The sequence below is a fragment of the Opisthocomus hoazin genome, chromosome 1, assembly GCF_030867145.1.
Source record: "Opisthocomus hoazin isolate bOpiHoa1 chromosome 1, bOpiHoa1.hap1, whole genome shotgun sequence".
In the NCBI taxonomy this organism is placed as follows: Eukaryota; Metazoa; Chordata; class Aves; order Opisthocomiformes; family Opisthocomidae; genus Opisthocomus; species Opisthocomus hoazin.
In genome coordinates, this window is record NC_134414.1 from 137,346,904 (window position 1) to 137,358,388 (window position 11,485).

The following is an 11,485-nucleotide window of genomic DNA, read 5'->3' on the forward strand; positions in this document are numbered from 1 at the left end:
CTGGGTTAAAAAAAAAAAAAGTTCCAAATAGCACCAAGCTGCATATTGTACAGATAAGTTAAGATCTGCCACTGGCTCCTGTAGTCTTCATTAGTTCTTTTCTGTTTTCTTCCCTCTTTACCCACCCACTAATTTTTTTAGGTGTTCCTCTATCTATCAGACTTGTCCAGGAAGGACCGAAGGATTGTCAGCAAAAAATACAAAATCTATTTCTGGTAAGAACAACACAAACTGGTAAAGCCTGGGCTCTGTACCCAGTCTCTGGTTGTGGAGTCTGACTACATGCCCTTCTGAACCACGCTTCAGACCTGAGGGTGTTCTTTGAGCCGTCCCGTTACACATTCTGACCCTGTTCCAACCAGTAACTGCACATCCCACATATCTCAAATACGGATATTTGTGGCCCAGTGCACGCATGGTCCTGGCAATGAATTCTGGTTTGCACAATTGCTTTAAAGTGTGGTAACAACCGGTGTGCTGGAAATTTGCACTTAAACACATGAGCTTGTGGTCTACATCCTGGCGTTAGTTGTGTCCGTAGCATTTGCCTCCTGTTTGCATTAGCACGTTTGGGCTGGGAGAGCAGGGTCTGTGCCCTTAGGCACCAGGGTGTACACATTCCTCCACAAGCACTGTGGGGCTCTGTCCTGGGTGTGAACCAGTTGTTTTGGTGTGTGTGTAACTGCTGCTACGGTCTCCTCTCCGCAGGAACATCATCACCATTGCAGTGTTTTATGCCCTGCCGGTCATCCAGCTCGTCATCACTTACCAGACGGTGCGTTGGGCTCTCTGTGGCTGTCCCCTGTGCTGGAGTCCTCTTGCCTTTAAACTTGCCCTGTGGTTGCATGGTGTAAAGATGACGGTTGCAGTGAAACTGGGATCACCCAGGAATCCTGCTCTGTCTGAGAGGCAGCTTACCTTAGCTGCTCGCTCTGCACCACGTGTTGAGTTTTGCTGCTGCCTTGGCTCGCTGAGCCTGCAGGTCTGCTGTTTTCGCTTGGGAAGCGGGAGTGCAGCTGTCTTCCTGCTCATCTGATGTCTCATTTGGGGCCCGTTAAATTTTAGAGGCAGGAGGAATCTGCTGTTATCTCTAAAAGACAGCTGAAAGCAAGTAGGGTTTGCTGTAATGCAAGTGATTTTTCTTCCTCCCTTCTCGCTGCCCTTGCTATCCTGCTGTTACTCAGATATCTGCAAGCATATCTATTAGTGATGAGGTGGAGAGTGCACAATGTGTTGCCTCTGAAGATAGTAGTCAAGTTTGTAGCCTGTGGCAACATCTTGTCCCCTGCAAAAGCTTTGCTTGCAGATGTCAGTACTCCCCTGTGCCCCTGCTAGAGCTGGACTGTGTCCTCGTACACCTTGTGTACATACAGTGTTTGCACCAAGCAAGCCCCACAGAACAGGGAGGATTTGTTAATACCGAGTCTCCCACCTCCTCTCTGTCCAGGTAGTGAATGTGACGGGCAATCAGGACATCTGCTACTACAACTTTCTGTGCGCTCATCCTCTTGGGGTGCTGAGGTGAGTTAGCACTGGGTCACTGCGTTATTGTCCCCTGCCTCCTGAGTGTTGATGCTGTGCCCAGGTCAGGATTTTATCCTTGCCAGTGACTGTGTTGGTAAGACCACCGAGAGTTTAGGACTCTGAACTTTGTTTTGCTCAGCAGTAGCTTTCTGTTGCAGTGAGACACATTCATCCAGGAATTTACAGTACCTGGGTTCCCCCAGCACAGCAACTGCACAGCGATGAAGGGCTCCCGTGCTCTTTTGGACACTTTCACTTGTATCCAGGAGCAGAAGCTCTGCAAAGACGTTCAGATCAGTCCTTTCAGTGCAGCATTTTTCTGAACTAAAATGGGAGTGCAAAGAACGCCCAGAGTTGGGAATCTTGCAGAGAAAGTCTTAAGTCCCCTGGGGCAGGTGGACTACTAATCTGAAATTGTCGTCCAGGGTATAAAACTGGCAGATGTTTGGCAGCTGCCAAGGTGGAGGTGGAGGGAGGGGGAGGAATGGATTCAGCTTTTTGTGGCCTGTGATTCAGCCTCCTGCTGCTGTGCTGCCCTTATCTTAAACCTTTCTCCCTCCTGCAGTGCCTTCAACAACATCCTCAGCAACGTGGGCCACGTGCTGCTGGGCTTTCTCTTCCTCCTTATTGTCTTGCGCAGAGACATTCTCCACCGTCGGGCCATGGAAATGAAAGATGTCTATACCCTGGTAGGAAACCTGATTGCATGGACCGAGTGGAGGGAGGGAAGGAGAAGGAGAATTTGAAAACCAGAGCGATACACAATGGGTTTCCATTTTCCTTCCTTGCCAGAGGATCAAATCTTCCTTTTTCCTCCACTGAAAAAGGATGTAGGTGGGAGACACATGTTCTTGCACGTGCTGGTACTTTCCTGCTTGTGTGTCCATATTGCTGTGGTGACCCAGCCTGGACTTGAAAAGACAGGGAGATGAGTAGAGCAATGACTTCTTTGGCTGTGGCTTTTCCTCCATTGCTGACTGTGGAGGAACTGGGGTGGATGAGCTGGGTGGGAGCATGTCTGGATCTCTGCCTTGACCCATGTTATGAGAAAACAGGCAATAAGGAGAAGCATCTGCTTTCTAGAAAAGTTAGGAGGAGGCTCCTGTGGACAAAGAGCTAGGCATGGGTTTGTAGTGGGACTTGTGGAAAGCGCAGCCTGGTAAAGAGTGTTCTGCTCTGTGAGTGTGTGTTGCTGAGACCTCTTTTGGGAGGTGTGCGGAAAGTAGGAGTGTCCTGAGATGCTTTTGTTTGTAGTGAAGTTTGATTTGTCTTATACAATCAAGAGTTCCTCCTTGGCACTCGTGTTAGCAAGAGGGAATAGAGCTGGCTATGATAGCCCAAAGGAATTTGGTTGCCTCTAGCTCTGAAGCAGAGCTGCTTGTAGCCGTAGCCTCTGCAGTCTCTTCAGTATCTCCTGGGAGAGGATGGAGGAAACCTGCAGCCTTGCGGGCAGCAACACTGGTGGTTTCCAGAGAGCTGTTTCCACTGGCTTGGTAGCAAGTAAAGGACTTAAAAGTTTTAAGGGTCTGCTGCTTATGGACTTTCAGATGAGATCTCAGCTGGATCCACAGTGGTGACCGAAGGACATGCGCAGGGTTGAGGAGGGATGAAGCTATGCAGAATGGAAGCTCGCTTGTCATCAGGACAGCGAGGGTACTTACTGTACAGCTCTGCTCTCTTCCAGGACTACGGGATCCCAAAGCATTTTGGTCTGTTTTACGCTATGGGTATTGCTCTGATGATGGAAGGTGTGCTCAGTGCCTGTTACCACGTCTGCCCTAATTATTCCAATTTCCAGTTTGGTAAGCTGAATTGCCTTTCTCATCTTGAGCCAGAGGTAGGATTTGTCATGTTCTGTCTCCTGCTGAGTTGCTGGTATTTGCCATCCCTCTACCACTGCAAACTTCCCTGGAGCCTGTCTATTCCAGGGCTCAGTCAGGAGCCAGTGAAGCTTTGGATGCTGGGGACCAAAGCATTTCAGCCTCCTCTCCAGACCTTGGAACTCTGGTAGTGCACGACTGGCAAGATCTTCCTTTGCTTTTGCAGCTCAGTGTTTGAAGATAGTAAGTGCACAGCCTGAGTGGCAGAGTGCTGAAGCCTAGGAAGTCTGTCTGCCGTCTCAGTGGAAACTCTTTCCTCTGTGGGCTCCTTCGCCTTACAGGGGAAGAGAAGACTTGGGTGGGATCTTGTCTGTGTGTGGAAATAACCAATGAGGGGGAATGAAGATGAGTGAGCCAGGCTCTTTTCAGTGGTGCCCAGTGACAGAACAAGAAGCAACAGGCACAAATTAAAACGGAGGAAATTCCATATGAACACAAGAAAATGTTTTGTTTGAGGGTGATCAAAGACTGAACAGATTGCCCAGAGAGGTTGTGAAGTCTCCTTCTGTGGAGATACTCAAAGCCTGACTGGGCACCATCCTATACAACCCTCTCATAGCTGATGCTGCTTGAGGTGGTGTTGTTGGACCAGATGACCTCCAGAGGTCCCTTCTAACCTCAGCTATTCTGTGATTCCCTGCCTGTTTCTGTGCTGTACCAATTTTCTGAGCCCCTTTAGTTTTTGTTGCCCCAGAGCTTGGCAGATGTGCTGCAAGACAGCAAAGCACAAAGTGCTGTACAATGTAGTGCAATATCAGGGATTTGTGCTGGCCGGCCTTGGGTTTGACCCTGCTCTATATGCAGTCAGAGCAGCTTTCTCAGGCTGCTAGAAGTATCTGTTCTCACTGTTTCTGTTGTGCTCCCTCCCTAGACACCTCCTTCATGTACATGATCGCAGGACTGTGCATGCTCAAGCTCTACCAGACCCGCCACCCAGACATCAACGCGAGCGCCTACTCTGCCTATGCCTCATTTGCTGTGGTGATCTGTCTGGCTGTCCTTGGAGTGGTATGGCTCCCTCTTAGCTACTGCTTCTCCAGGAAGGAGATGGTGTGGCCAGGAACATAGAGCTTAAGTGGGCATATGACTGGGGAGAGCACCAGGGTAGGATAAGAGTGTGTTAAGCAGCTGCTAGTGTTTGAATTACCAGTACTCTTGGGCTTTCCTCCTCCCTTCCCCTGGGCTTGCAGGGAGGGGAACAGCAGAGCAGTTCCTGTAGGTGGCTCCTTTTTGGGCTTTGCCCACCACATGCCCTCCTTAAGAGGAGAAATTCGTGCATCTATGTGTCCATGTCCAAGCATGAAGCTGGTCTTCTGTGGGGTGACTCACTTTGGAGGAGGGGGGTGAGGCTGGCTAAGCTTCCAAGACAGGTGTCCTCTACGTAATTGCTTGTGCCTCTTTCTTCTCTTTGGAAAAGTCTGTGTTGCTGGGCACAACACCTGCAGTTGGCCTTCCTGTCTTTGGAGAGGTGCAGGGCTCGAATCGTGGCTGGGGGGTTCCCAGGCACGTTGCTGGAGTGCCTGCCCATTGAAGGGCACTGGAACGGAAGGAGTCACCAGAGTCGCTCTTGTGCACCAGTAGTCGCTGACAGGTCAGACTGGTGCAGGGCTTTCCCCGTTTGCTCATAGCATTGCAAATGCCGAGCTGGGCTTGCCTGAATTCTTAACCTGTGCTTTACCTTGGAGGTCTCTGCTTCGCTTCTTTTGAAGGACTCATTTTCATTCTGCACTAACCAGGCAAAATCCATTAAAATCTTGCTCTGAACTAGAGATTCCAGTGGGCTGTCAGGCCCTCACTACCTCACAAATGCAGAATAGCAGTGGATGGTGTGAAGGTCTCTGGGTGGGAAACTCTTTGGGATAAGGCATGCAGGAGCAGCAGTTGGTGAACTTGGGACTTTGCAATAATCTCTTGATAACTGCGGTAGATCCGCACATCCAAATTCAAGACGCTGGGTTTTATTATGGGATGCTGTATCTTTTCTTGTGGGATGCTTTGAAGCTGTTCAGTGGAGCTTATGAACTGCATGTCTCCCTTGCTCCATTCATGTAGAAGTAGCTTTTCTGCTTGCTTTTTGTTGGGCTTTTTTTTGTTGTTTTTTTTCTTTTTTTTTTTCCTCCCTACACAAAAGGAAAAGTTCAGTTCAGTGCTGTGCCCCAGGGGAGGGGAGTGCGTGGTCACAGCCTGATGGCAGACCAGAGTTTCTGGGCTGCTTCATGTAAAACTGGAAAAATTAAGGTTTTAATATAAACCTGCATTTGTAGGTCACTTAAAAGTGAAAGTGTATAATAGGAGCAATTGCCTGCAGAGCAGTTTTGTCCTTTTTGGTCTACTACAGTGTGTTTCTTAAAGTGACGGTTGGTTCCCTGACTGCCTTGCTAAAAATCCAGCTCCTGGCCAGAGAGCTGCTGCCCAGCTCAACAGAGAGAGCTTGTGGGTCCTGGGAGTCCCAGCGTTTCTGCTCCCTGCACCAAATGCCATCCTTCCAAGCTGCTGTCCTTGTCTGAAGGGGCGTTCAGAAAGAATGGTCCCCTCTCCAGGCTGCTGAGGTCCTCTTGCTTCTCTGGACTTTGATTTGGGTTTATAGATCTGTTTTCAGGTTGGAAGGTTTAGGGGTTTCTCTTTCACATTCAGTGAGGTTGTCTAATGCCCTACGGAGACATAGGGTGGGAGAGGATTAGCCTGCTGATAAGAGGGCTCAGTTTGCTTTTAATGTGTCATTGCTTTCAGGTGTTTGGGAAAAATGATGTGTGGTTTTGGGTCATTTTCTCGCTGATCCATGTTTTGGCCTCGCTGGCTCTCAGCACCCAGATCTACTACATGGGCCGCTTCAAGATCGGTAAGTGCTGTGACCGAACCGCCTTGCTCGAGGGTGTGCAGTTGCCTCCTGCCCTTAGCTGTGTGTGTCAGCCATGCGGAGTGTCTGGGGTACAGTCCTGTGGCCTGTCCTTGTGTTCTGGGTTATCCTGTCCTCTCACCCCTCTGATGCTCTTCCTGGCCCCCAAAGTCCTCGTGCTGCTGCTTCCCAGACCCGTGGGAGTCAGCAGGACCCGTCTGCTCTGAGAGAGACGGACTCTGAGCAAGCCTGCCCTGCAGCTACATCTCTCCCTAGCACTGTGCTCAGAGCGGTGAGCTATGTAAAACCCTGTCGTGCGGTGAGGGGGGGAGAGGGTCTGGTGGGGAACCTGGCTCTTGTGCTCTGCTTACAAACATATTTCTCCTTCCTCTTCTGCTCCTGTCTGCCTCAGATGGCCCTGACTCAGGTAACCGCCAGCAGCTCTCTTTTTCCTCTGTTGAACTGATTTGAGCAGCGGCGTGGCAGCCGGGGATGCATGGATGTGTGCGGGAGGCAGGCTCACGTGCCACCTGCGGCTGGCTCTCCAGAAGTGAAGTCAGTTTGCCAGCAGCACAGCTAGTCCCCTTCCTTGGCAGGACGGGGGTGATACAGCACAGGAGAGGCGCGGGAGCCTCTTCAAACTCCACTGCTGTTGCTGAAGTGGGGCGCGTGTGCGCATGCGTGTCTGTCCGTCCCCACTGCCATTGATGGCTTTCCAGTGAAGCTTCTGCAATGATTTTTGAGAGCAGAAGTGTCTCGAGTGTGCTCTGCCGCTCTGAGGGTTGAGTTTCTGCTGTTTCCCTCTTGTGGCAGCTTGTTCCATGGAAGATGCTCTTCCCCTCCCTACCTGCACACGCATCTCTCCTCCAGAGATGCGGTTGCAAAGCCAGCCTGTTTATGCATACATGTGGGGCCTGTGTGACTTCTGGGCGGTGCCAGTGGCAAGGGGATGAATCTGGTTTTTTAACCTGTCGCTCTGGCCGGACGCCATCCATACCCTGTGGTGCCTGCCCTTCTGCTCCACACAGGCTGCTCCCAAAGGGCAAGAAGTGAATCCGCTGGCACCCGGACTATCCACAGGCTGGGTCCGCTGTTGTCAGCCAGTGGGTGTCTGCATCTTTCCCCACAGGCATTTTAGTGCTCACGCTGCTGGCTGTTGTGGCTTTTTCTGCTTTCCTTTGACAGACTTGGGGATATTTCGACGGGCAGCGATGGTGCTGTACACGGACTGTATCCAGCAGTGCAGTCGACCGATGTACATGGTAGGCGATTTCTCATCTCAGCACTTCTCTCGGCAGTTGCTCACTTTCTAGGCAGGGTGCAGGGGAAAGAGGTGTGGCTGTCGGGGAAAAAATGATCCTCCCTGCTTCCCTCCTTCCCCCTCCCCCAGAATGTTTGGGTAAGTGTAGATCTTACAAATATCTGAAAAATTTTGTAAAAATTTGTAAAAATTTGGGTAAGTGTAGATGCCTACAAATATCTGAAGGGTGGGTGTCAGGAGGATGGGGCCAAGCTCTTTTCAGTGGTGCCCAGTGACAGGACAAGGGGCAATGGGCACAAACTGAGGCACAGGAAGTTCCGTCTGAACATGAGGAAGAACTTCTTCCCTCTGAGGGTGACGGAGCACTGGAACAGGCTGCCCAGGGAGGTTGTGGAGTCTCCTTCTCTGGAGATATTCAAGACCCGCCTGGACAAGGTCCTGTGCAGCCTGCTGTAGGTGACCCTGCTTCGGCGGGGGGGTTGGACTAGATGACCCACAGAGGTCCCTTCCAACCCCTACTATTCTGTGATTCTGTGATTCTGTGATCTCTGCTGGACTGGTTTACCCCCCCCTCCCCTGCCTCCAGGCCTCCCCTGATCCCAAGCTTGATGAATAAAACATCAGGGCAAAGGTGATACAGGCACGCTAGGATTTGCCTTTGCTCTTGCTCTGTGGGGGCATCCCCCCAAGGAATGGGTATGAGGGTCTGCGCGGCCTCTCTGGGGAAGGCAGCGACTGTTTTGGCTCTGTGGCTTAAGCAACAGCTTTTGCTATTTCTACAGCACCTCAGGGCAGGCAGCAAAAAAGTAAGAAACGGTAGCTGTTACCTTGTGTCCCACTGATTACTTTCCTCTCGACACAGAGTGGCTATCAGGACTTGAAGCCAAATTAAGTTTTTAATCCTTGAGCATCCTTTTTATTATTATTTTTTAAAATTTATTCTCTCATCTCTGAGTGTCAGACTGAGTTTTGCAAGCAAAAGGGCGCACTCAGGCATAAAGTAAGCCTGGCCAACCTGAAATTGCTACATCATGAAAGCAGCTGTAAGTATAAATGCACAGATGTAACCCTTCTGCCTGCTGTAGTTACAGTCCTTCCCCAGCTAATGGTGAGATGGGTGAAAGAGGGCCCTGTGGACATGTGAAGGGACGCTATCCAAAGCTTCCCCTACTGCCTCCCTCAAGCACGTCCTTGCTCTGTGCAATAATTTTTCTGTACAGTGGTGAGAGGGAAGGAGTCTAACTAGAAAAACAGTGGAAACAGTCAAATATTTGGAGAACTTCCTGAGGCTGATCCTTTAGTGCTGGGCTTGTCCTTTTTTAGATGTTTAGTCTCCTTCTTGCAACACTTTCTTCAGATTTGTGAGGGCCAGAGCAGTTTCCATCTGGCAAAAGCTCCTGCAGAGCAAACTTCAGAGCCGGGTGTATGTGGTGTTTGCAGGAACCAGACTCCAAATCCTCACATAATGATATCCTGAATTTCTGAGGCAGAGGCCTCTCTTTGCGTTTTCTTCTGCTTCCATATGACCATCAGTGTCTTCTCTTCAGGACAGGATGGTGCTGCTCATTGTTGGAAACCTGGTCAACTGGTCCTTGTAAGTAGTGGGCTGTTGGGTGTCTTGTGTCCTTGTGCACGTGGGCAGCAGGGTTCAGTGTTGATGCACAGATGGTCTGAAGTGGTGGGGAAATGCAGCAGTGTCTGCAGTAGTTCTGTGCTGGGGCCTTTCTGGCGTCTTTTGGCAAGGAGCTGGATCCACTGGGTGCTGAATGGTGGCAGATCCGTAGACGCAGTGCAGCACTACAGAGCTACGTGAGGCGTCCCTGAGTGTTTCAGCTGGTGCTGTCTTATGGCTCGTGTCTCGGAGAGCTTGTGTAGGGCAGGCCGGGCGCCGCGTTGTGCTGTACGCGTGCTTCCCATGCAGCTGGGAGGCCTCTGGCACAGCCGAGGTGCAAGAGACTTGGCAGATGTTCGTTAGTCACAGAGCCTGGCTCAGCAGTGACGGTGAGGATGGAGGGATCAACTCTTGGAAGAGACCTAGAATAATTGCCCCAGGCTCTTGTTTTTCACTAACGCTGCTTCTCAGGGATATGTCTTCTGCTGAATGTACACATCTGGGGCCAATTCCTACCGAGTGAGGTGCGTTTGGCCATGGGTGGGAAGGAACCCAGGGTCTTTGCCTACCCTCTGGGATCTCTGGTCACCCTCAGTTGCTGACCATGGCCGAGTTTGCTCTGCTTGGCTTCTCAGCAGGGAGCAGAGGTGAACGGTGCGTTTCCTCCAGGGAACTGGGAGGCTGTGGCAGTGTTGCTGTGTCCCTGTAGTCTGGGGGTAGCAGTGGGTGGCTGCCGGTTTGGGAATGTACCCTGTCCCCAGTGAAGGAGGCTGTCTAATGTCCCTTCTTCCCTCGCTCTCAGTGCTATCTTTGGGCTGGTATATCGGCCCAGAGACTTCGCCTCCTACATACTGGGGATCTTTATCTGTAACCTGTTGCTGTATCTGGCTTTCTACATCATCATGAAGGTAAAGGAGGCAGCTGTAGCTGTCCCTGGGGTGTCTGTCTCCAAAGGGAAAGGGATGGCTCTCTTTTTTGGCTTCAGTTTGGGTTCCTGTGGTGTTGCAGGGGGATGTGGAAGGGCCTTTGTGGGGCTCAGAGTGGGACACGGTGTTGGGGAGGGATGCTGTGTAGCCATCTTGGGGGTGGCTGGGCTGTGTTTCCCTGGGGTGGGCAGCCCTTCGCAGACGCAGATGGTCCAGGCTGGTATGTCAGGCCTACACATGGCTCTGGCCCCTGGGAAGAACTCGGGGCACGTTGTGAGGCTGTGTCTGTCTGCAGCTCCGCAGCTCGGAGAAGCTCCTGCCCATCCCCCTGTTCTGCATCATAGCCACGGCAGTGGTGTGGGCAGCCGCCCTCTACTTCTTCTTCCAGACCCTCAGCAGCTGGGAGGTAAAGTTTCCCTTTCATTGTCCTTCTGTCCATCTTCCTCTCACATCGTATTTCCTTCCTGATGTTTGTTTTACGCAAAAAATACTCTGGGGAAGAGTCTCTTGGGCTGCTCATGGAGAGCTGAAAGGGTTTAACTCCTTCAGCAAGACTAGGAAGGGAGCACGGGAAGCTGTGCTGAGCCAAAAATGACTGTATGCTTGCAACTGTGGAGAGACTATTTGTGACCCAGGTGATCCAGAGGTGACTGGTCATCTCTAGGGGACAGAGGAGCTGGGGATCTGAAAGCAAAACCGGGCAAATCCTGACCAGTGCTGGATGGAAGACTTCTTGCTGGAGCAGACGGCCATTGGGGAATAACCTGCCTGGGGTTGTGGGGGCTCTCCATGGCCTGGGAGGCTCTTAAATCCTGACTGGATGGATGCCTTCTAACAAGATACCATGTCCATCTCCATGGAAGTGAGGGGCTTGCTGCAGGGTGGTCTGGTGGAGGCTGTGCAGCTCATGCGATGCAGGACCTCAGATGTGAAGACTGGAGGGGTCCCCATAGCCGTGGGTTGTGGCCCCAGATCCACCTCAAGGTCTAAGGATGGCAGTTGCATTCCTGCTCTGCTCTCACCAGGTGTCCAGCCAAGCACAGCGCTTTTTCCGGGTTCCCGCATGGAGAGTTAAGACAGGGAAATCTCCAGAGGGTCCAGCATGGCCAACCAGGGCCTTGAGTGAGTGGAGATCAGGTTCTGACCCCCTGCCTGCTCCCCTAGGAGACTCCAGCAGAGTCCCGGGAAAAGAACCGGCCGTGCATCTTGCTGGGCTTCTTTGATGACCATGACGTCTGGCACTTCCTCTCTGCGGCTGCCTTGTTCTTCTCCTTTCTGGTGAGTCCTGCTGAGCCTCCCACTCTGCTGTACAGCCTCACCCTCTCCTCTTCCTCTTTGTCACTCCCTATCCACATGGAGCTGTGACTGCCCCAGGCCCCCCAGAAGTGCCCTAACTCCTCTGCATGGCTCTGCCTCCAAACATCCTTCACAGTGGGATGCTCCTTG

General features: G+C 51.6%; 1 protein-coding gene across 2 annotated transcripts in view; it reads left to right on the forward strand.

Annotated features, from left to right (window-relative positions):
- Window positions 1-11,485, forward strand: part of SIDT1 (SID1 transmembrane family member 1) — a 59,520-nt gene that overhangs the window by 40,632 nt on the left and 7,403 nt on the right. The window contains exons 13-25 of one of the 2 annotated variants that reach the window (XM_075437605.1): window positions 142-215; window positions 709-775; window positions 1,448-1,521; window positions 2,090-2,213; window positions 3,209-3,326; window positions 4,276-4,412; window positions 6,135-6,243; window positions 6,653-6,667; window positions 7,426-7,502; window positions 9,049-9,095; window positions 9,916-10,021; window positions 10,335-10,445; window positions 11,204-11,317. In XM_075437605.1, coding sequence (XP_075293720.1) covers window positions 142-215; window positions 709-775; window positions 1,448-1,521; window positions 2,090-2,213; window positions 3,209-3,326; window positions 4,276-4,412; window positions 6,135-6,243; window positions 6,653-6,667; window positions 7,426-7,502; window positions 9,049-9,095; window positions 9,916-10,021; window positions 10,335-10,445; window positions 11,204-11,317 — 1,173 coding nt within the window. The remainder of the gene's footprint in view (window positions 1-141; window positions 216-708; window positions 776-1,447; window positions 1,522-2,089; window positions 2,214-3,208; window positions 3,327-4,275; window positions 4,413-6,134; window positions 6,244-6,652; window positions 6,668-7,425; window positions 7,503-9,048; window positions 9,096-9,915; window positions 10,022-10,334; window positions 10,446-11,203; window positions 11,318-11,485) is intronic. The other variant, XM_075437614.1, reaches the window with a different exon arrangement.